This window comes from Anomaloglossus baeobatrachus, chromosome 2 (assembly GCF_048569485.1).
Source record: "Anomaloglossus baeobatrachus isolate aAnoBae1 chromosome 2, aAnoBae1.hap1, whole genome shotgun sequence".
NCBI classification, from domain to species: Eukaryota; Metazoa; Chordata; class Amphibia; order Anura; family Aromobatidae; genus Anomaloglossus; species Anomaloglossus baeobatrachus.
Genome location: NC_134354.1, coordinates 750,155,556 through 750,175,902, shown reverse-complemented (window position 1 = coordinate 750,175,902; position 20,347 = coordinate 750,155,556). Strand labels below are relative to the sequence as shown.

Below are 20,347 nucleotides of genomic sequence, written 5' to 3'. Positions count from 1 at the left end.
ATATTACCGGATCCCCAGGGTCACGGAGCCTGGGATCAGGCGATGGGGAAGAGCAGTCCACAATAGCGCCACTCACAGGTACTATTGCCAACATAAGGTATTTGAGAGAAATATTGTTTCTCAACATAATATCGATCTAGCAAATAATAAATATGGGGGAACCATGCTAGGATTTCATTGCAATTTTCAAAAATCCCATTGTACACCAGTTTGTCTGTGAGTCATCTAAATACTTCCATTTTATACTTTTTAATGCTCCCTTTACACTGTCTGTGGTACAGGTCTATATGGCCATCTGTGTGTCCTGTGTGTGTTCTCTGTGTGCTATCCCTGTGACATCCAAATAGCACATGGACAGCATGAACTTGTTGTCTTACCTGTCTCCAGCAGTGCTGTCAGACTTGCTTTGCAGTCAGTGCAGTGAATATTCATCAGACATAATGAGCGGGACCCGGAAGAAACAGCAGTGCCAGAGACAGCAGCGTTGGGACAGGTAAGTGTAAAATTCCATTTAATGTCGGTGAATGGGTGTCCTACGGTAGATGTCACACTGATGTCACATGAATCACATAGATGTGAAGTCCGTGTGACACCCGTGCTGGCCAAAAACGGACATGTCGCCGTTTGCAGCAGGAATATGTGAGCAAACCCATTGATTTAAATGGGGCTACACATGTGCCCGTGTCTCTGGTACGTGTCGAAATGGACAACACACGTACTGAAAACACGGATGTGTGAGGACAGCCTAAAGCATAAAAGAAGCTTCGAAAGTTGTATTTTGGGGGGGGGGATGAGAAAAATGTATGCTATATTGGAGGTACAAATGAATGCATGGACAAAAAAATTGATGAAAATTTAATCTAGCACACTGATGAAGTGCAGAAGTTTTTTTTACTATGCACAAAAATAAAATGTCTGAATAAGTCCTAAGGCTGGTGCTTCGCCTAAACTGTACTGATTTATGGCTACACATAGATTGCTCCAATAAGACATAGTTGTAGCTACACCTTATAGAAACCTAGTAGTGTCTTCTGTTTCTGTATCCCAATTCTGTACTAGATGTATCCGGGATTCCAAATAGACAAAAAATATATCATCATTCCAATTTGAAGCTTCAAGTATTAAAATGTTCCAGCTTCTGAGTCAATGGATTTAACAGTCAGCGGAGCAGGAAGGCTGGCATCACCCAGCTACGTGTGTGCTTCAGTTATATTTACTTTCCATGGCTTTAGGCCACCAGTATAAAATGTCATTGTATGAAGACTTTTATGTCAGTTATTGGGACCATAACTTCATTAACTGACTGTCATGATCCAGGCCGGATTTTCCCTGCTGTGGTTACACCCAGCTCTGGCCTGGTCATGTCAGGGGTTAACTTCCCTTGCCTTGTTCTGGATACCAGGACACTATATATTGCCGCTCTACCTATGGCTCAGTGCCAGTGATATTTCTGCCTTGCAGCATGTATACTGTCTCTGGTGATCTGCCTCCCTACTACTGTGTCCTGACTTGTACCCTCTCCCGTTCGTCTGCCTGTCCCGGTCCCTGACTTCCCGATCTTGTCTGCTGTTTGTGTTCCCTCTGCATACCTGATCTCCTGGCTACCGACTCGGTTTTCCGTTCTAACTTTGATAATGATCCTCCCTTTGCAGTGACTTGACTTTCCTGGCTAGACCCTGACTGTGTGACTACTCTATTGCCCCCTGGTGGTTCGCCTGTTAACTGCCTGCTGAACTTACTCTGCTGTACTTCAGCTGTCTTTCCATTACATTGTTTCTTTCTCTCTCCTTCACTACTCTGCTGCCACCTAGTGGGGATTACGCTGTAAAACATCTTACTAGCCTTTGTACAGTGTGACACTGACTCGTTAGAAGAATCCTTTAAAGGGAACCTGTCAGGTCCCCTATGCCCCCCGAGCATTCACAGCTGTATAACCAAAGTCCCTCCCTAACCAGTCCTGTATAGTGTTAGTCACCTAACTGTATGTTTAAAAAAAGTATTTATAACCTCCAGTGTTCCAATGCTAATTAGGGCCTTGACTAGTTGATGGGGTGTTATTTCCGCAGACTAGTCAGCCCTCTTTCTATGTTATCACACCCCTGTAAAAATAACATGATTTCAACGAGTCGGCATCACCAGCTCCGGGAAATCTTGCGCATGCGCACAGATCATTTCAGCAGTGTGACGGCGCTTCTGAAGACGGATGTAGAGAGGTGCACTGCGCATGGTTGGAGATACAGAAGCTGTTCTTCCAATCATGCGCAGTGCTCCTTTCTACATCCGTCTCAAACAAAGTGCAGTGCCGCTGCCAAAATGAGCTGCGCGCATGCGCAAGATTTCCAGGAGCTGCGATGTACCGGCTTGTGGAAATCATGTTATCACACCGAAAGGAGTGTGATAACATGGAAGGAGAGCCGACTAGATTGGGGAACTAACGTCCCATCCACTAGTCAAGGCCCTAATTAGCATTGGAACACTGGAGGTTATAAATGCTTTTATTAGACATTCAGTGTGGTGAATAACACTATGCAGACTATACAGGACTGGTTAGGCCAGGTTCACATTTCCGTTGTTTTTCATCAGTCACATGCGTTGCTTGATGCTTGTGACTGATGCGTTGTACAACGGATGACAATAATAGAATTAATTGTCGGATTCCGTTGTAAAACGTGAGAGAGAGAGCGATCAGCTGATCATTCACAATAGCCGGCCGCCGGCTTTTGAGAGTGAACAGATGATCTCCCGGCGGCCGGCTAATGAGAGCGATCAGCTGATCGATCTCATTAGCCGGCCGCCGGGTGATCAACTGATCGCTCACATTAGCCGGCCGCCGGGTGATCAGCTGATCGCTCACAGAAGCCGGCCGCCGGGCGATCAGCTGATCGTTTGGCCGCCGAGAGAGAGCATGTGCAGCGGAATTAAAAGGATTCCGCTGCTCAAAAAACACTACATGTTGCTTTCCTGCCGCCCGACGGTCAGTCGTTCCACGACTGATCAGTCGGGTCGGAGGATGCAACACAGCGTCATCAGTCACAATCCGCCGCTCATACAAGTCTAGGGGAACAACGGAATCCGCCAAACGGATTCCGTTGTTTACCAGAGCCGCGATTTTGACTGATACAAATTGACGGAAATGTGAACCTACCCTTAGGTAGGGACTTTGGTCATACAGATTTGAATGCTGCTGGTTTGGAGGGCATAGGGGACCTGACAGCTACCCTTTAAGAATAAAAAAAAAGCAACTTAGATGCTGTCACTTTTATCCCTGAAAATATAATAGTATCTAACCCTTATTTTAAAGATTTGATGCTGATTTTGAGGATTTCTGCTTTCAATGGGTGGCACTAGAAATCCTGTTCTCTTCCTCTTTGAAGAGGCTATTTGTATATTTAATTTCCCAGAACAACATTGCATGGCCTATAAGAGTCTCCTTATACCAGCATCGCAAAGAGGGATGCTACCTGTTGGACCCTGTCAGAGGCCTCTCACCCAGCCAAATCAGCTCTCCTGCTTTGCACTGATGAGGGGTAAAAAATCTGAAACACGTGTCTGCAAATAGCGTGTCTGGTTTGGCAAGACTCGTTAACGGGTCGACATTGACTTTTTGGATTGCTACTTCCAATAGGTGGCGCTAGAGTTCAAGCCCTCTTCTTCTAAGAAAAGACTACTTGCCTATATAACCCATATTTAACTCCCCCCAAAAAAATACAATAGAAAGAAATCAAAAAGTTGCATGTATGTGAAAATGGAGAACCATTAAAAACTACAACTCGGCAGGCAAAAAGCACGCTCTCACACTGGTTTCCTAACAAAAAAAAACTTCAGAATTTTGTGATACAAATCTTTTTTTTTTTTTTACAAAGTTCAGAATTTTTTTAAACCATAAAGTATTAAAACTACAATAGTTAAAAAAAAACTGTACAAGTTTGATATCCCCATAACGATACTGCCCTGAAGAATCGTGCGTCAGGGTCATTTTTACAATACATTGAACATCATAAATATAACTAAACCCAAAAAACAATAGCAAAATTGCCTTTTTTACCCTTTTTAACCCTTAAGTAATTTTTTTTACCACTTTTAAGTACATTATGTGTCAGAAATAAATAAATAGTATCATTCAAAATTACAAGTTGACATAAAAATAATAAAGTTATAGGTGTTGGAAAAAAAAGAGCAAAAAAACCAGAAAATCATATAAAGGTTTTTAATAAATACAAATGTCATGTCTGAGCGAAAGGCATAAAAAAAAAATTAGATCAGCTACAAAAAATATTAAAGGGGCTGATATTTCCCATTCTGGTTGTATGCAGGTGAATTCGCTTTTCGGAACTCCCATAGAAGTGAATGATCAAAGCCGCTTATGCACAGGCAAAACGTCATATCACCTGAATATGCAATAAAAGTGTATGATGAGACGACCCCGACCCATCTAATATATAAAGCTGAGTGTATGTATGTGTGTGTGTGTGCGTATGTATTTGTGTATGTCCGCTAACAAAACACCTCATTTGACTCGGGGAACATCATAGACTATATTTTGAGGGGAAATTTTAACCCCACGCTTTACAGTTATTCGCTGAAAAAACCTGCCTCCATTAAAGTCAATGGAGCTGGGAGTCACAATGTTCAGCCACGCCCTTGAATTTAATGTTGGCGTGTCACAATGCAGCCAGGGAAAGAGACAAACAGGCAGAGAGAGACACAGACAGACAAAGACAAGAGACAGGGAAACAAACAGGAAAACAGACAGGGAAAGAGACAGACAGGGAAAGAGACAGACAGGGAAAGAGACAGACAGGGAAAGAGACAAAGACAGACAAGGAAAGAGACAGACAGAGACAGACAGACAAGGAAATAAACAGACAGACAAGGAAAGAGACAGACAGACAAGGAAAGAGACAGACAGACAAGGAAAGAAAGAGACAGACAGGGAAAGAGACAGACAGGGAAAGAGACAGACAGGGAAAGAGACAGACAGGGAAAGAGACAGACAGGCAGAGACAGACAGACAAAGAGACAGACACAGACAAAGAGACAGAACGGGAAAGAAACAGACAGGGAAACAGATAGAGAGACCGACGAAGACAGACAGGGAAGGAGATAGAGAGACACATAGGGAAAGAGACAGACAGGGAAAGAGACAGACAGACAGAGACAGAGAGACGAAGAGAGAGAGAGAGAGATAGAGACAGACAGAGACTGGGAGAGAGACAGAGACTGGGAGAGAGACAGAGATAGTTACTATCCCGGGCATCGCCGGGTACTACAGCTAGTTATAGATAAATGAGGCATTGCTACACGTCTATGACTGTTTTTGATGATGGGGTAGATATGCATTTTAGTTTTACAGATATAGCAGAAGTGATGTTGGCAGATATCAGCACCATATGTGATTATTATGTCCAAATAGAAAAAACTTTAATACTGTCATATGCTACCTAAATAAAAGTACCAATATAACAATACCAAGATTCTCGGTTTCCAATTTAGCAAACCTAATTGGAGAAACTAGCAGCCAGATTTAGCTAAGGAGCCTGGTGGAGGACCCATAAATGGTGGAGACCCTGGGGCATTGCCCCTTTCCTCTGAGTGTCTAAAGGTGGGTGCATTTATTGGCATCAATGTTTTTTATGTCTATAAAGTAATGCCTGCTTTTACAAATCTATACCTTTATATGATTGTTTATGACTTCTTTAAGCCATATTTATAAATACAGAGAACCCCCTTAAGATTTTCGGCATGTATCCATGCTGAATTACAGAATGATAAGTTATTAGTTTGGCACATAGGATATTAGATCGTCTTACCTTTGCGTTGGGGATGGAATATTCCTTGGTCATCATGCTTTCTCCTCTATGGAAAACAAGGTGGCAGAAGATCAGTGCAGCAGCACAGAGGCGCATCATCATCTCTATTTGAAGAAATGCAAACACTTGAGGAACCTTCAGATTTCCTTCTGAAAACCCAGCAAGACCGCAGATGCTGGAGATGAAGGTTGCTGGATAGAGAGCTGTAGAAGTAACGCCAGCTCTCCCGCCTGGATTTAATCAGAACTAGAAGAAGAAAAAAAAAAAAGAAGTCTCACGAGCGGAGCTCACAGCTAATTTCGAATCTGAAAAGAATGCACTTGTTCTTAATTAGCGCAATTCGTTAAACGACAGAACGAGCTTTATTGTAATTGCATTCACCAGATAAAATTAACAAAAAAAACAAGCAAAAGTCATCACGTTCTTAATTCTTCTTCTTTTACTGTATAATGTGTTATATCTGTTTCTAGGAAAGCTTCTTAAACATGCTGCTGTAAGGACTGGGAGCTGTTGAGTTCCTTCCCTTGAAGACACCAATCGCGCTATTGTATTGTCGTGTAATCCTGCATTTCTTGTACATATTGTGCCATGTGAATTGTAATGTAATGTATGTGTATATATATAGTAAGATTGCACCCAGTTCACATACTGTATAGCGGGGATTTTAACTCACTTTAGACTCAGGAATACTGTCTCTTCAAGAAGTCTAGCAGTTTATTAAAACATCTAAATATATCATTGCCTTATTCTGTCTGTCTGTCTTGCTCCAAAATTACGTAATTACAGTGACAACCGTCGCCACACCACGCGCGCTAAAGAGCCTGCGACCAACGGCTCAGCTAACAGCCCGAACTACGGGCCGACAGGATGACGCCCAACACTTTTCCCCGCACCCACGCAGAGCCCCAACTCCCTGTTGAGTGCTGCACCCCCGGGAGCCCACACCGGTAACCCAGCTGACACATACCCACAGCTCGCCTCCGCCCCCCGCACACATTACCCCACTCGGCTCCACCCCCCCCCCGCATTCCGCCCTTCACATGTATACACTGAACACACACACACACACGAATAGTCACCTGTCCCCAGCCATGCAGTCCCCAGCACTGACGTCCTCAGCGCTATGGCCCCGCTCGGCTCCACCTCACCCGCACTCCACCCCCCGCATGTATACACTCAACACACACACACGAATAGTCACCTGTTCCCAGACCTGCAGTCCCCGGTACTGACATCCTCAGCGCCATGACCCCGCTCGGCTCCACACACCCCGCACTCTGCCCCCCGCACACATTACCCCGCAGGATGGGGGCACATGTCAGGATGGTGGCTGCACCATGATGGGGGCACAGACCAGCATTGGGCCACATCACAGCATCAGCACATTCTTACTTAACTTTACACTGTTCATGGCCTTCTTTCATTACAAGCTATGGACATCATTAAACATTAGACTCCTCTATTAAAACTGTTCCTTCTGTTGTTTGTCATTTTAAAACCAATAAACAATTATAAGAAAACTAAATTAAACCCAACCCAGTCCATTCATTACATTATTATTCCATCTGCTAACCTACATACACATTCTAGACTACCCGATACATTAGATTCGGGCCACCTTCTAGTATTGCATAAACTGCTCCTTAAACAAAACATGAGCTTCTTGCAGCTTTACAGGCAAAATAAACAAACATGGTTTTCCAGTCCGTTTAAGGCCTAAAACACACTTCCGCAAAAAAAAACGTACGTGTCTTACGATCCGTTTTTCGGGTCCGTGTTCCGTTTTTTTGGGGCGTTTCTCCGGTACGTATGGCATCTGTGTGATGGCGTATGCGAGCCGTGTGTTCGTGTAAAATGTCCGTGTGTGCGTGTAAAATGCCCGTGTATGTGTACGTGGAATGTCCGTGGGGAATGTCCGTTTGTGTGTTGCACAATGTCGTTGATACATGTCGACTGACAGCAGACAGAGTTGCGCGATGAGAATGAACTCGGGTGAACTTCACCCGACTTCATTGTCATGCCGCGGCTCTGTCTGTGTGCCGTGTACTGATTAGTGGTCACCTGTGAAGGATTCACCAGTGACTGCTAATCCCCCGAGTGACTGAAGTGAGCAGCCCTCTCTCATACTTACCGCTCCCCGATCACCAGCGCGGCGAGGAACAGCTGTGCAGAGAATACGCGGCAACAATTACTTTGAATATGCCGGCCGCTCATTAATCAATCTCGTATTCCCTGCTTTCCCCACCCACAGACGCCTGTGATTGGTTGCAGTCAGAGACATCCCCCCATGCTGAGTGACAGGTGTCTCACTGCACCCAATCACAGCAGCCGGTGGGCGTGTCTATACTGTGCAGTAAAATAAATAAATAAATAATTAAAAAAACCGGCGTGCGGTCCCCCCCCCATTTTAATACCAGCCAGATAAAGCCATACGGCTGAAGGCTGGTATTCTCAGGATGGGGAGCCCCACGTTATGGGGAGCCCCCCAGCCTAACAATATCAGTCAGCAGCCGCCCAGAATTGCCGCATACATTATATGCGACAGTTCTGGGACTGTACCCGGCTCTTCCCGATTTACCCTGGTGCGTTGGCAAATCGGGGTAATAAGGAGTTATTGGCAGCCCATAGCTGCCAATAAGTCCTAGATTAATCATGTCAGGCGTCTCCCCGAGATTCCTTCCATGATTAATCTGTAAATTACAGTAAATAAACACACACACCCGAAAAAATCCTTTATTAGAAATAAAAAACTCAAACATATACCCTGGTTCACCACTTTAATAAGCCCGAAAAAGCCCTCCATGTCCGGCTTACTCCAGGATGGTCCAGCGTCACTTCCAGCTCTGCTGCATGGAGGTGACCGGAGCTGCAGAAGACCCCGCCGCTCCTGTCACCTCCACGCAGCTAATGAAGGCAATAGCGCGATCAGCTGAGCTGTCACTGAGGTTACTCGTGGCCAACACTGAATACAGCTGATCGCGTGGGGGGCGTGTCTGACTGCAACCAATCATAGGCGCCGGTGGGTGGGGAAAGCAGGGAATACGAGATTGATTAATGAGCGGCCGGCATTTTCAAAGTAATTGTTGCTGCGTATTCTCTGCACAGCTGTTCCTCGCGGCGCTGGTGATCGGGGAGCGGTATGAGCTGGGGGAAGAAAAAAAACGAGCGCCAATGTAAGTATGACTGAGAACAGCAGAAAAAAAGGTAAGTATACTGAATTTAATTTAAAAAAAAAACAAAAAATAAGATCGCTAGTGTAAAAACGCACACGCACGAAACGTGCTGAAGACGGACATACTCCGTGTGCGGTACGTGCAGGCACGGACCCATAGACTAAAGCGGGTCCGTGCCTGCGTGCTGCCGGCCAAAATCGGACATGTTGTCCGTGTAGAAAAGCGCACACACGTACTTACCACACGGTCACACGTTCCGTGTGATTTTACGTGTGTGTGCGATCTACCATTGATTAACATGGGTCTCCGTGTGTACTTGTCTCCGGTACGTGCAAATACGTACCGCACACGTACAAATTACACGGATGTGTGTTGCGGGTCTAACTGTGGACTCACCCACAGTGATCACACATAGATTTGGATACAGTCCTTCACATTAGCGCATTAGTAACTGACCCAGACAGTATACACTGTGTGCAGAATTATTAGGCAAATAAGTATTTTGATCACATGATACTTTTTATACATGTTGTCCTACTCCAAGCTGTATAGGCTGAGAGCCAACTACCAATTAAGTAAATCAGGTGATGTGCATCTCTGTAATGAGGAGGGGTGCGGTGTAATGACATCAACACCCTATATAAGGTGTGCTTAATTATTAGGCAACTTCCTTTCCTTTGGCAAAATGGGTCAGAAGAGAGATTTGATGGGCTCTGAAAAGTCCAAAATTGTGAGATGTCTTGCAGAGGGATGCAGCAAAAAAGGCGCAAAATAACTGCCCATGAATTGAGGAAAATCAAGCGTGAAGCTGCCAAGATGCCATTTGCCACCAGTTTGGCCATATTTCAGAGCTGCAACGTTACTGGAGTATCAAAAAGCACAAGGTGTGCCATACTCAGGGACATGGCCAAGGTAAGGAAGGCTGAAAAACGACCACCTTTGAACAAGAAACATAAGATTAAACATCAAGACTGGGTCAAGAAATATCTTAAGACTGATTTTTCAAAGGTTTTATGGACTGATGCAATGAGAGTGACTCTTGATGGGCCAGATGGATGGGCCAGAGGCTGGATCAGTAAAGGGCAGAGAGCTCCACTCCGACTCAGATGCCAGCAAGGTGGAGGTGGGGTTCTGGTATGGGCTGGTATCATCAAAGATGAACTTGTGGGACCTTTTCGGGTTGAGGATGGAGTGAAGCTCAACTCCCAGACCTACTGCCAGTTTCTGGAAGACAACTTCTTAAAGCACTGGTAAAGGAAGAAGTCGGTATCGTTCAAGAAAAACATGATTTTCATGCAGGACAATGCTCCATCACACGCATCCAACTACTCCACAGCGTGGCTGGCCAGTAAAGGTCTAAAAGATGAAAAAATAATGACATGGCCCCCTTGTTCACCTGATCTGAACCCCATAGAGAACCTGTGGTCCCTCATAAAATATGAGAGCTACAGGGAGAGAAAACAGTACACCTCTCGGAACAGTGTCTGGAGGCTGTGGTGGCTGCTGCACGCAATGTTGATCGTAAACAGGTCAGGAAACTGACAGAATCTATGGATGGTAGGCTGTTGAGTGTCATCATAAAGAAAGGTGGCTATATTGGTCCCTAATTTTTTGGGGGTTTTGTTTTTGCATGTCAGAAATGTTTATTTCTAAATTTTGTGCAATTATATTGGTTTACCTGGTGAAAATAAACAAGTGAGATGGGAATATATTTGGTTTTTATTAAGTTGCCTAATAATTCTGCACAGTAATAGTTACCTGCACAAACAGATATCCTCCTAAGATAGCCAAATCTAAAAAAAAACACCCCAACTTCCAAAAATATTAAGCTTTGATATTTATGAGTCTTTTGGGTTGATTGAGAACATAGTTGTTGATCAATAATAAAAAAATCCTCTAAAATACAACTTGCCTAATAATTCTGCACACGGTGTACATGTGCTGCCCCGTGCTCGGCCGCAACCGAGCCGCTCGGGTCCGGACCTTCAGTGGGTGGCTCGAGGGTCTCCGGACCCGGGGAGTCCTGCGGTCACTCCGACCAAAAAGGGGTTGGCGGTTTGGGAGACGTAGGTGTATGGCCAGAGCCGTGTTTTAAGTTTGTGACGCCACCCACGGGATGTGGTGAAGGTGGGCACCACCGCTGCTGTTACGGGGCACCCGGGGGAGATAGTATGCAGCAAGTTGTTAACCCCTCCGTGGGCAGGGATAGTGGCCCCAAGACCCGTTGGGGGTGTTTTGGCGGTGCAGGGAGATGGGCGGCCGGAGGGCACTGGTGTACTCACTATTAGAATGAAACACTCGAGTCTCTCGTAAATCAAGATGATGGTGGTCGGTGCCCGCAGCCGGCTGCAGTCGGGTTCCCCCACCTGGTTGGTGGTCTCTGCCTTTCTCCTGCACCTGTTTGAGTTGTTGGACTACCTGCGCTTGCAGCGCCAGGAGTCCACTCACCGGGTTTTGGATGTCGGAAGAGCCCGTTTGCCCGCAGACGCTGGCCCGTGGGATCTCTGAGCCTTGGCGGTGGCCTTCTATCCCCCTCGTTGGGCTGTTGTCTTCTATGAGGGACTTTGGGTGGGAAAGGACCTAAAGTCCAGACCACAATCAGTTAATTAACTCAGTCCAGTAGTTTCTAGATCTCGTTTCAGGGTCTGAGTACCCCCTCTGGTGCTCTGGTTTCCGAGTCGGTTCCCCAGGTTGGTACCGGTGGGCCACTACCCTGTCCCGGTCCACAACGGTTCCACCAAGCCGTCTTCCCGGCTCCTTCAGACAGAGGCCTCCGTATGCCTCCTAGCCAAAGGTGCCCAGGCTCCAACCCTGGCACCTGTCAGTCTGTCACAGGCCTGTCACACAGGCCTGACCTCCTCCACTCCACTCTCAAACTGATCTGCCCTTTTAGAACTGAACTGTGGTTTCCTACCTCAGGCTCTCTGAACTCCTCGGTGGGTGTGTCCAACCGCCTGGATCTGCCCCCTGGTGTGTCCATCCAGCCCTGAGGGAGGTGACTAGGGTGATATGTGGTTGGCTGGTGTTACCTAGTGAGGGGACTGGTGTTGTGCGGGGCTCTATCTGTGACTACCTGGCTTGTCCAGGGCGTCACACTCCCCCTTGGTTAACCACAGACCGTCCGTGGGCTGTCCGACCACCACCGGTTTATTTTTGTTTTGAACTGTAAAAGACAAAATAACAGATTACAAGTATAATAACATATTTACATTATATGGAAACTTATGTTCTTCCCTTGCGGGAGGCAGTTTACTTAAACGTTGCAAACATTTTTATTAACCGGGAACGGGACGGGACCGGGTCCTTTCCATTTTGCCCACCCAAGCAAACCTAAACCTTGATGCTGCCTCTAAAAACAGGTCAGCACCCCTTTTCCCCAGTCCAGGAATCGGGTTCGGGTCCGGGTGTTGCCCACACGGGCCGGGTAATAAGTCTCTCACAGGACCCACGTCCAGGGGACCCCTGACCCGGAAGGTTGTCACCAGTTTGCATGGTGACGGGACCTCGGCCTACAACATCCCGCAGGCTCTTCCTCCAACCAGCCTCTCGGGAGACTGCAGGACAATGAAAAGGTGGTCCAGGGACTATTTACAAGGCCTAATAATGTTTTTGGGTGGCCTGCAAGTTCTCGGCCTTGTCTCTATGTGAATGGGGGTTAAACTGAAACGGGGAGTCAACAAAGTCCCAACGGGGACGGGCAGTATGGTAGCCGGGAACCGCTATCGCTCAACATTTTTAATCTGGTGAGAATTCGGTTAATTGACATTCATTCAAACAATCAACATACAACACCCGTAGATTGCAGTCTCCCTGTATCTGAGTAGGGGCTGACCGAAGTTAGGGCGTGTGGACCTTCTGACCCCACTACTCTCATGTGGGGCAGGTAGAGGAGAGGGGACGGCAGGTCCCTCTTCCTGAGTGTCAGGTATGGCTGGCACAGACTTGCGGGGGCATGGTGTCCAGGACTACAAACCTGAAACTGTAATAGTAATGCCAGGCCTGAATTATTAGTGCAGTTTCTAAAATTAGAAAAGTGTAGAAGGACCTTTGGTGAGATAATAGTCAGGACATCAAAGGTCCTTTACTCTAGTGAGAGTGGAACATTTCCCCTGAGCAAGCTGCTTTTTGCGGCTATACGCGTGGGGCTTCACCCACAGGACTTTCCTTCACTACCCCCTTGCTTGTCTTATGGCATCCCGCCTTCTCACAAGGTCTGCTCTGGCCTATGTACCTTTGCCTTTATTATAGATTGCAATTTTTCAAAAAAACGGCATAGTAATTGCATCATCCTTGGCCAGACACTAGGATCATTGTTTACATATTCTATTGTGAGTAGTCCCTCTATTGATCTCTGTGTATATCTATATGTCTACCTTCTTTTAACCTTATACGCTTTCATACACATGTTCATGGATGGACTTGGTTTATACCATTTCTAGAGGACATGTAATTGCACATATATTGCTGTGCACATATTTATGTGATACAATTGTTTAAATTGTTAGTAATCATTTTACTGTGGTTTTGATATGGGGGCTGTTACACCTCGACTCATTTCTGGGTGTGTTTTTTGGTTTTAATGCTTTTAACTTTGTTACAATAAAGGATATACTTTTTATATATATTGACTTGGATGTGCTCCCTATTTTTGTGCAGTACTTTCCCTCCTCTTACATTATGGTCCTTTTACTGCATGGGTGAGCACCCATTATTTATTACTTCTGGCGGTGCGCCCTTCCCCCTTTTTCTAGTCAGTCTAATGGGGGCTTTACACGCAACGACGTCGTCAGGTTCACGGAATTCGTGATGCACATCTGGCCTCGTTAGTGACGACGTTGCGTGTAACAGCTCTGAGCGAGTGTTAACGTCGTTCATTTTCAAAATCTCGTTGGTCGTTGTGGACGCAGGTTGTTCGTCGTTCCTGAGGCCGCACACATCGCTACGTGTGACACCCCGGGAACGCCGAACAACTGCGTACCTGCGTCCTCCGGCAACAAGGTGGGCGTGTCAACAATGCGGCTGCTCTCCGCCCCTCCGCTTCTATTGGACGCCGCTGTGACGCCGCACGAACCCCCCTTAGAAAAGAGGCGGTTCGTCGGCCACAGCGACGTCGCTGGGAAGGTAAGTCCGTGTGATGGGGCCTAGCAATATTGTGCGCAACGGACACACCACGGCCCCCCGAAGAAGACATCGAAACGTGCGCGTCGGGGCACGTTTTGCTCGGGTTCCACCTCCACATCATGGGTGAGTGCAGTGCAGGGACTAATTCTACTTTGTATATTTAATGACTGTTACCTGTTTGGATATGATTAATACATGGTTCATGGTCTGATTCTCCGGTTATTGGACTCCTTATAGTTGTTGTCCCCTTGAGTGCCTACTGTAATATGTGTGCACACTTTGAGACATTGGAGTTATATTGTATCTATTGTCCGGAGTCTTCATCAGACCATGTCCCTCTGTACTATCTTGCTACACTGCTCCCCTGATGGGATATGGATCCTTGGTTTATTGTACTTCAGTGACATCTCCTTTTGAGCCTGATCTGTATGTAATGTGCTTGTTTATGTCTCTATGTCACTTTTTTGCTATTTATTCAATTTAATAAATATTTGTCATAATTTTGCAAAAAAGCAGTGACTGACGTCATTTATGTTTTGCTGGTCTTTTGTATGACCTTTGACTACCACTCCCTCTGTTCTCCTATTCATATATTGTGCGCAACGGGCAGCGATTTGCCCGTGACGCACAAATGACGGAGGCAGGTGCTTTCACGAGCGATATTGCTAGCGATATCGCTGCATGTAAAGCAGCCTTTAGACATGCAGCAGACAAATAGTTAAAGGCACAATTACATGTTATCAGCATACAGATGGTCAATAGCAGAGATGTACGCAATCAACAGAAAAGTGGTTAACTGCCAGGCAGCAGTGATGAATAGGCAAACTATTTTGTAGAGATTATACACAGTTATAGCAGACTTGTGTGAACATCACCAATATTAGCAGAGAAACGTTTGTTATGCTTACAGAAGGAAAAGATGGCACTCATTTTTTGATGTCTTGGTTCCATTTGGCCCACCAATGGAAACAAGAAAGGCATTCACCAGTTCATTTAACACCTGGGTGACCAGTGAGAAGAGAAGAATGGACCTAAAATAAGACCTAGTGAAGAGATTTTGAGGCTAGAGAACATTTTTTAGGTGGAGAATTGGAAGAAGAGGACCTGTAGGTTTCTCTCTTTAGGATTGTAAAAGAGGACAAAATCAAACTGTGAAAGTCAATCGAGCTCCACAGGAATTCAGTATAAGGGCAGACAACTGACGATATTCCAAATTTTTCTATGTATAGAAGTTTAACACTAGAACTAAATGAGGTAGTCATTTTGACTACTTCGCACTATGTAGTTCTAGTAGGTGTCACGAGTCCAGTAGTTCTAGTGTTAATCTATCAAAATATAAATTTATTGAAACAATATTAAATACCGAAAAGAAAAAAATCAAAGGCCAGAATTGTCACTTGTCTTCTCAAAAATTGCTGCTTATCCAGTTGCCGCTCTTCCTCCAAAAAATACAATTAAGCGCTTGCAAAACTTTATAGATAGCTCAAAATAGTATCATTAAAAATTGCTGCTTTGCCTGCAAAAAGCAAGCCCTCACCCTGCTTTATGCATGATAAAATAAAAATGTTATGGGTCTCAGAATAATGGTAACGCAAACAATTTATTTTACAAATATCAGAATTTTTTGCCATCACTAAAATTACAATAAGAATGAACAAGTTTGGTATTACCACAATAGCACTAGAATAGAAATTGCTGCCTGGAAGAAAAGGCGCTGCCCGGAAGGGAATGTGCTGCCCGAAAGGGAAAGAATTGCCTGAAAGAGAAGGCGCTGCCTGGAAGAGAAGGCGCTGCCCAGAGGAGAAGGTGCTGCTCGGAAGAGATAGTGCTTTCCAGATGAGAAGGCGCTGCTTGGAAAGGAAGGCGCTGCCAGGATGAGTTGGCACTGCAAGGAAGAGAAGACGCTGCACGGAAGAGAAGGTGGTGCTCGGAAGAGAAGGTAATGCCCGAAAGAGAAGATGTTGCCCAGAAAGGAAGGCGCTGCCCGAAAGAGAAGACGCTGCCAATAAGAAAAGAAGAGAAGGCACTACCTGGAAAAGAAGACGCTGCTCGGAAGAGAAGATGCTGCCTGGAAGGGAAGACTCTGCCCGGAAGAGAAGATGCTGCTCAGAAGAAAAGGCGCTCCCCAGAAGAGAAGGCGCTACCCGGAAGAGAAGTCGCTGCTCGGAAGAGAAGACGCTGCCCAGAAGAGAAGACACTGTCCCAAAGAGAAGGCACTGCCAGGAAGAGAAGGCACTGCCTGGAAGAAAAGGCGCCGCCTGGAAGAGAAGGTGCTGTCCAGAAGAGAAGGCGCTGCCCAGAAAAGAAGTCACCGCTCGGAAGAGAAGACGCTGCCTGGAAGAGAGGACACAATCCCAAAGAGAAGGTGCTGCCAGGAAGAGAAGGCACTGTCTGGAAGAAAAGGCGCCACCTGGAAGAGAAGGTGCTGCCCAGAAGAGAAGGCGCTGCCCAGAAGAGAAGGTGCTGACCGGAAGAGAAGGTGCTGCTCTTAAGAGAAGGCGCTGCCTGGAAGAGAACGTGCTGCCCTGAAGAGAAGGCGCTACCCAAATACCCAGAAGAGAAGGCGCTGCCCAGAAGAGAAGATGCTGCTCATTAGAGATGATGCTGCCCAGAAGAGAAGTCGCTGCTCGGAAGAGAAGATGCTGCTCGGAAGAGAAGACGCTGCCCGGAAGAGAAGGCACTGCCCGGAATAGAAGGCGATGCCCGAAAAAGGAGATGCTGCCTAGAAGGGAAGGCACTGCCCAGAAGAGAAGAGAAGGTGCTTCCCGAAAGAGAAGACGCTGCCCAGAAAAGAAGACGCTGCCCGGAAGACAAGATGCTTCCCGCAAGAAAAGGCGCTGCCTGCAAGAGGAGGCGCTGCCCGGAAGAAAAGGTGCTGCACGGAACAGAAGGCGCTGTCCAGAAAAAAAGGAAAAAAGAAAAGGTGCTGCCTGGAAGAAAAGGCGCTTCCTGGAAGAGAAGACGCTGCCTGGAAGGAAAGGCGTTGGCTGGAAGAGAAGGTGCTGTCAAGAAGAGAAGGTGCTGTCCTGAAGAGAAGGCGCTGCCCAGTCGAGAAGGCGCTGTCAGGACGAGAAGGTGCTGCCTGGAAGAAAAGGCGCTGCCTGGAAGAGAAGACACTGCCCGGAAGGAAAGGAGCTGGCTGGAAGAGAAGGCGCTGCCCTGAAGAGAAGACGCTGCCTTGATGAGAAGGCTCTGCCCAGATGAGAAGGCGCAGCTCAAATGAGAAGGAGCTGCAAGGAAGAGAATGCGCTGCCCGGAAGAGAAGGCGCTGCTTGGAAGAGAAGGCACAGCCCAGATGATAAGGCTCTGCTCGGAAGAGAATGCGCTGCTCAGGAGTTAAGACGCTGCCCGTGAGAGAAGGTGCTACCAAGGTGAGAAGGCACTGCTCGGATGGGAAGGCGCTGCCCAGAAGACAAGCCGCTGCCCGGAAGAGGAGGCACTGCTTGGAAGAGAAGACGCTGCCCGGAAGAGAAGACGCTTCCCAGAAGAGAAGGCACTATCTGAAAGAGAAGGTGCTGCCCAGATGAGAAGGCGCTGCTCGGAAGAGAAGGTGCTGCTCGGAAGAGAAGGCACTGCAAGGAAGAGAATGCGAAGCCTGGAAGAGAAGGCAGTGCTGAGAAGAGAAGGTGCTGCCCGGATGAGAAGGTGCTGGCCAGATGAGAAGGTGCTGCTCGGAAGAGAAGGCGCTACAAGGAATAGAAAGCGCAGCCCGGAAGAGAAGGCACTGCTCGGAAGAGAAGACGCTGCCCGGAAGAAAAGGTGCTCCCAGCAAGAAAAGGTACTGCCCACAAGAGAAGGCACTGCCTGGAAGAAAAGGTGCTGTCCGGAAGAGAATGCGCTGTACAGAAAAAAAGGTGCTGACCAGAACAGAAGGCGACGTCCGGACGAAAAAGTGCTGCCTGGAAGAAAAGGCGCTGCCTGGAAGACAAGACACTGCACGGAAGAAAAGGCACTGGCTGGAAGAGAAGGTGCTGCCCTGAAGAGAAGGTGCTGCCCGGACAAGAAGGCGCTGCCTGGAAGAGAAGGCGCTGCTTGGGAGAGAATGCGTTTCCGGGAAGAGAAGACACTGCCGGATGAGAATGCGCTGCTCTGAAGAGAAGGTGCTGCAAGGAAGAGAAGGCGCTGCCTGGAAGAGATGGCTCATTTATATCTCTACAGGATGACAGGATCCTCTAATATGCCTCACGAGGACTAGACATATCATTATCCTCAGGCATTTTATTCTAATTGGAGACTGCTGGACAAGTGGCCTTTATTGGGGGACGTTTTTCAGTCCCTTGACACCTGATGAACCCAATCCCTGGGGGGAAACGCGTCGGGTTGTTGAGGAGTTTTTGGTGACTTAAGGCCTGGATCATTCCATCTTGGGATTACACTTACTTGATAAGTCTATCACTGATAGATTGGGGTGCAACAGGGATAGCCGCCGAGGAATGGGGGCGCCATAAAACCTAGCGCGATTTAAGTTCCGTTGTGAGGCAGGTTGAATCCAGGGTGAAGCCCTCGCCACGTTTGACTATATCAAGTAATGTTCTTACTATAAAGTCACTCCCTGGTGCCCCCACTGCCTACCTGTCACAAATTACCCTTTTGTAGTATTTACACACCACTTTTTTGTTTGTGGTATGTTTCCTGGGGATTTTAGTACATACAAATAAAATATCAGTGTTTTTAGAGGTTTTTTTGGTTTGTCCTTAAGAGAAGGTGCTGCCTGGAAGAGAAGGCGCAGGTATCAGTGACCGTTCTAAGGCTGGTTTCACACATCAGTTTTTTGCCATAGGCGCAATCCGGCAAAAACATGAAAAAACGCATCCGCCGTCTGTTCCTGCCGGATGCGTTTTTTCTCCCATAGACTACTATTAGTGCCGGATTGCGCCGGATGGCCTTGCACTCCATCCAGCTTTCGCCGGATACGGCAAAATTTGCTTGTCCAGCGGTCGGATGGAACGTTGAAGGGAACGTTTTTTGTCCCCTTCAAAAAAAAAGGATCGCGCCGGCGCCATACGGCGTTTTTTTATAATGGAACGTCATCCGTCATATGCTGGAATCTGGCGCCGGTTTCCGTTTTTTTAAACTGTATCAAAACGGATCCGTCAAACAACGGAAGAAACGGCTGGAAAAACCTGATGCAACTGATCCGTTTTTTTGCCTCATGGCAAAAAACTGATGTGTGAAAGCAGCCTAAGGCTGGTTTGGCTAGTTTCACACATCCGGCTTTTCGCCGGTTTGCCGGATTCGGTGCATGCTAGTACAGTGTATACAGTACAATGGCAGCGCCGCAATTTCCGGGTCACATGCTCCGGTCACATGACAGCATGTGACCGGCGCTTGTCACGCTGCCATTGTACTGTATACACTGTACTGGCGTATCCGGCAAACCAGCGAAAAGTTGGATGTGTGAAACTAGCTTTTCACACATCAGTTTTTTGCCATCAGGCACAATCCGGCAAAAACCTGAAAAAACGGATCCGGCGTCTGTTGCCGCCGGATACGTTTTTTCCTCCATAGGCTTCTATTAGCGCCGGATTGTGCCAGATGGCCTTGCGTTCCATCCGGCTTTCGCCGGATCCGGCAAAATTTGCTTGTCCGGCGGCCGGATGGAACGCTGAGGGGAGCGTTTTTTGTCTCCGGCGAAAATCCATCGTCGTACAGCTTGTTTTATAATGGAAGCCTATGGACGCCGGATCTGGTGTAATGCGGCAAAAACGGATACTGACGCCGGATACGGTTTTTTTGAACTGAGCATGCTCAGTATTATAATGGATCTGTCAAAAAACTGAAGGAACTGATGGAAAAACCTGATGCAACTGATCCGTTTTTTCGCTGGATCCGTTGCATCAGTTTTTTTGCCAGATTGTGCCTGATGCCAAAAACCTGATGTGTGAAAGCAGAGCTGGCTCTGGGCATCACAGGCAGGTAGTTAGCAATGACTCAGGAACATAGTTAAAACTTAAAATCAACCCCTTTTCTCAGCAGCCAGTGACTGACAAATCTTAATGATGAGCTGCTGAGCCTACAAGCTAATTTTTGTCACTTGCTCCCTCCCAGCGCAAATGCGCATGCGCCACCTATTCTCCGACTCCATGTGCCGCTCCAGACTACAAATGCTAACAGAGCATGCGCACTCGTCTCGCACTATTCGCTACTGGAGCATGCGCAGGAGACTTCACCATTCTCCCCCGCCTCTTTTCGTCCGGTGCATGCGCAGTACCCTCCTCTCGCCACCCAAGTACTCTGGGCAGA

The 20,347-nt window shown here is 47.0% G+C and overlaps 1 protein-coding gene across 1 annotated transcript in view; it reads right to left on the bottom strand.

Moving 5' to 3' along the window:
• ANGPTL5 (angiopoietin like 5) overlaps window positions 1-5,909 on the bottom strand; it is a 96,664-nt gene extending 90,755 nt beyond the window's left edge. Inside the window, exon 1 of the mRNA XM_075337475.1 lies at window positions 5,811-5,909. Within this exon, the coding sequence (XP_075193590.1) occupies window positions 5,811-5,909 (99 nt within the window). The remainder of the gene's footprint in view (window positions 1-5,810) is intronic.
• Between the last annotated feature and the right edge of the window lie 14,438 nt (window positions 5,910-20,347).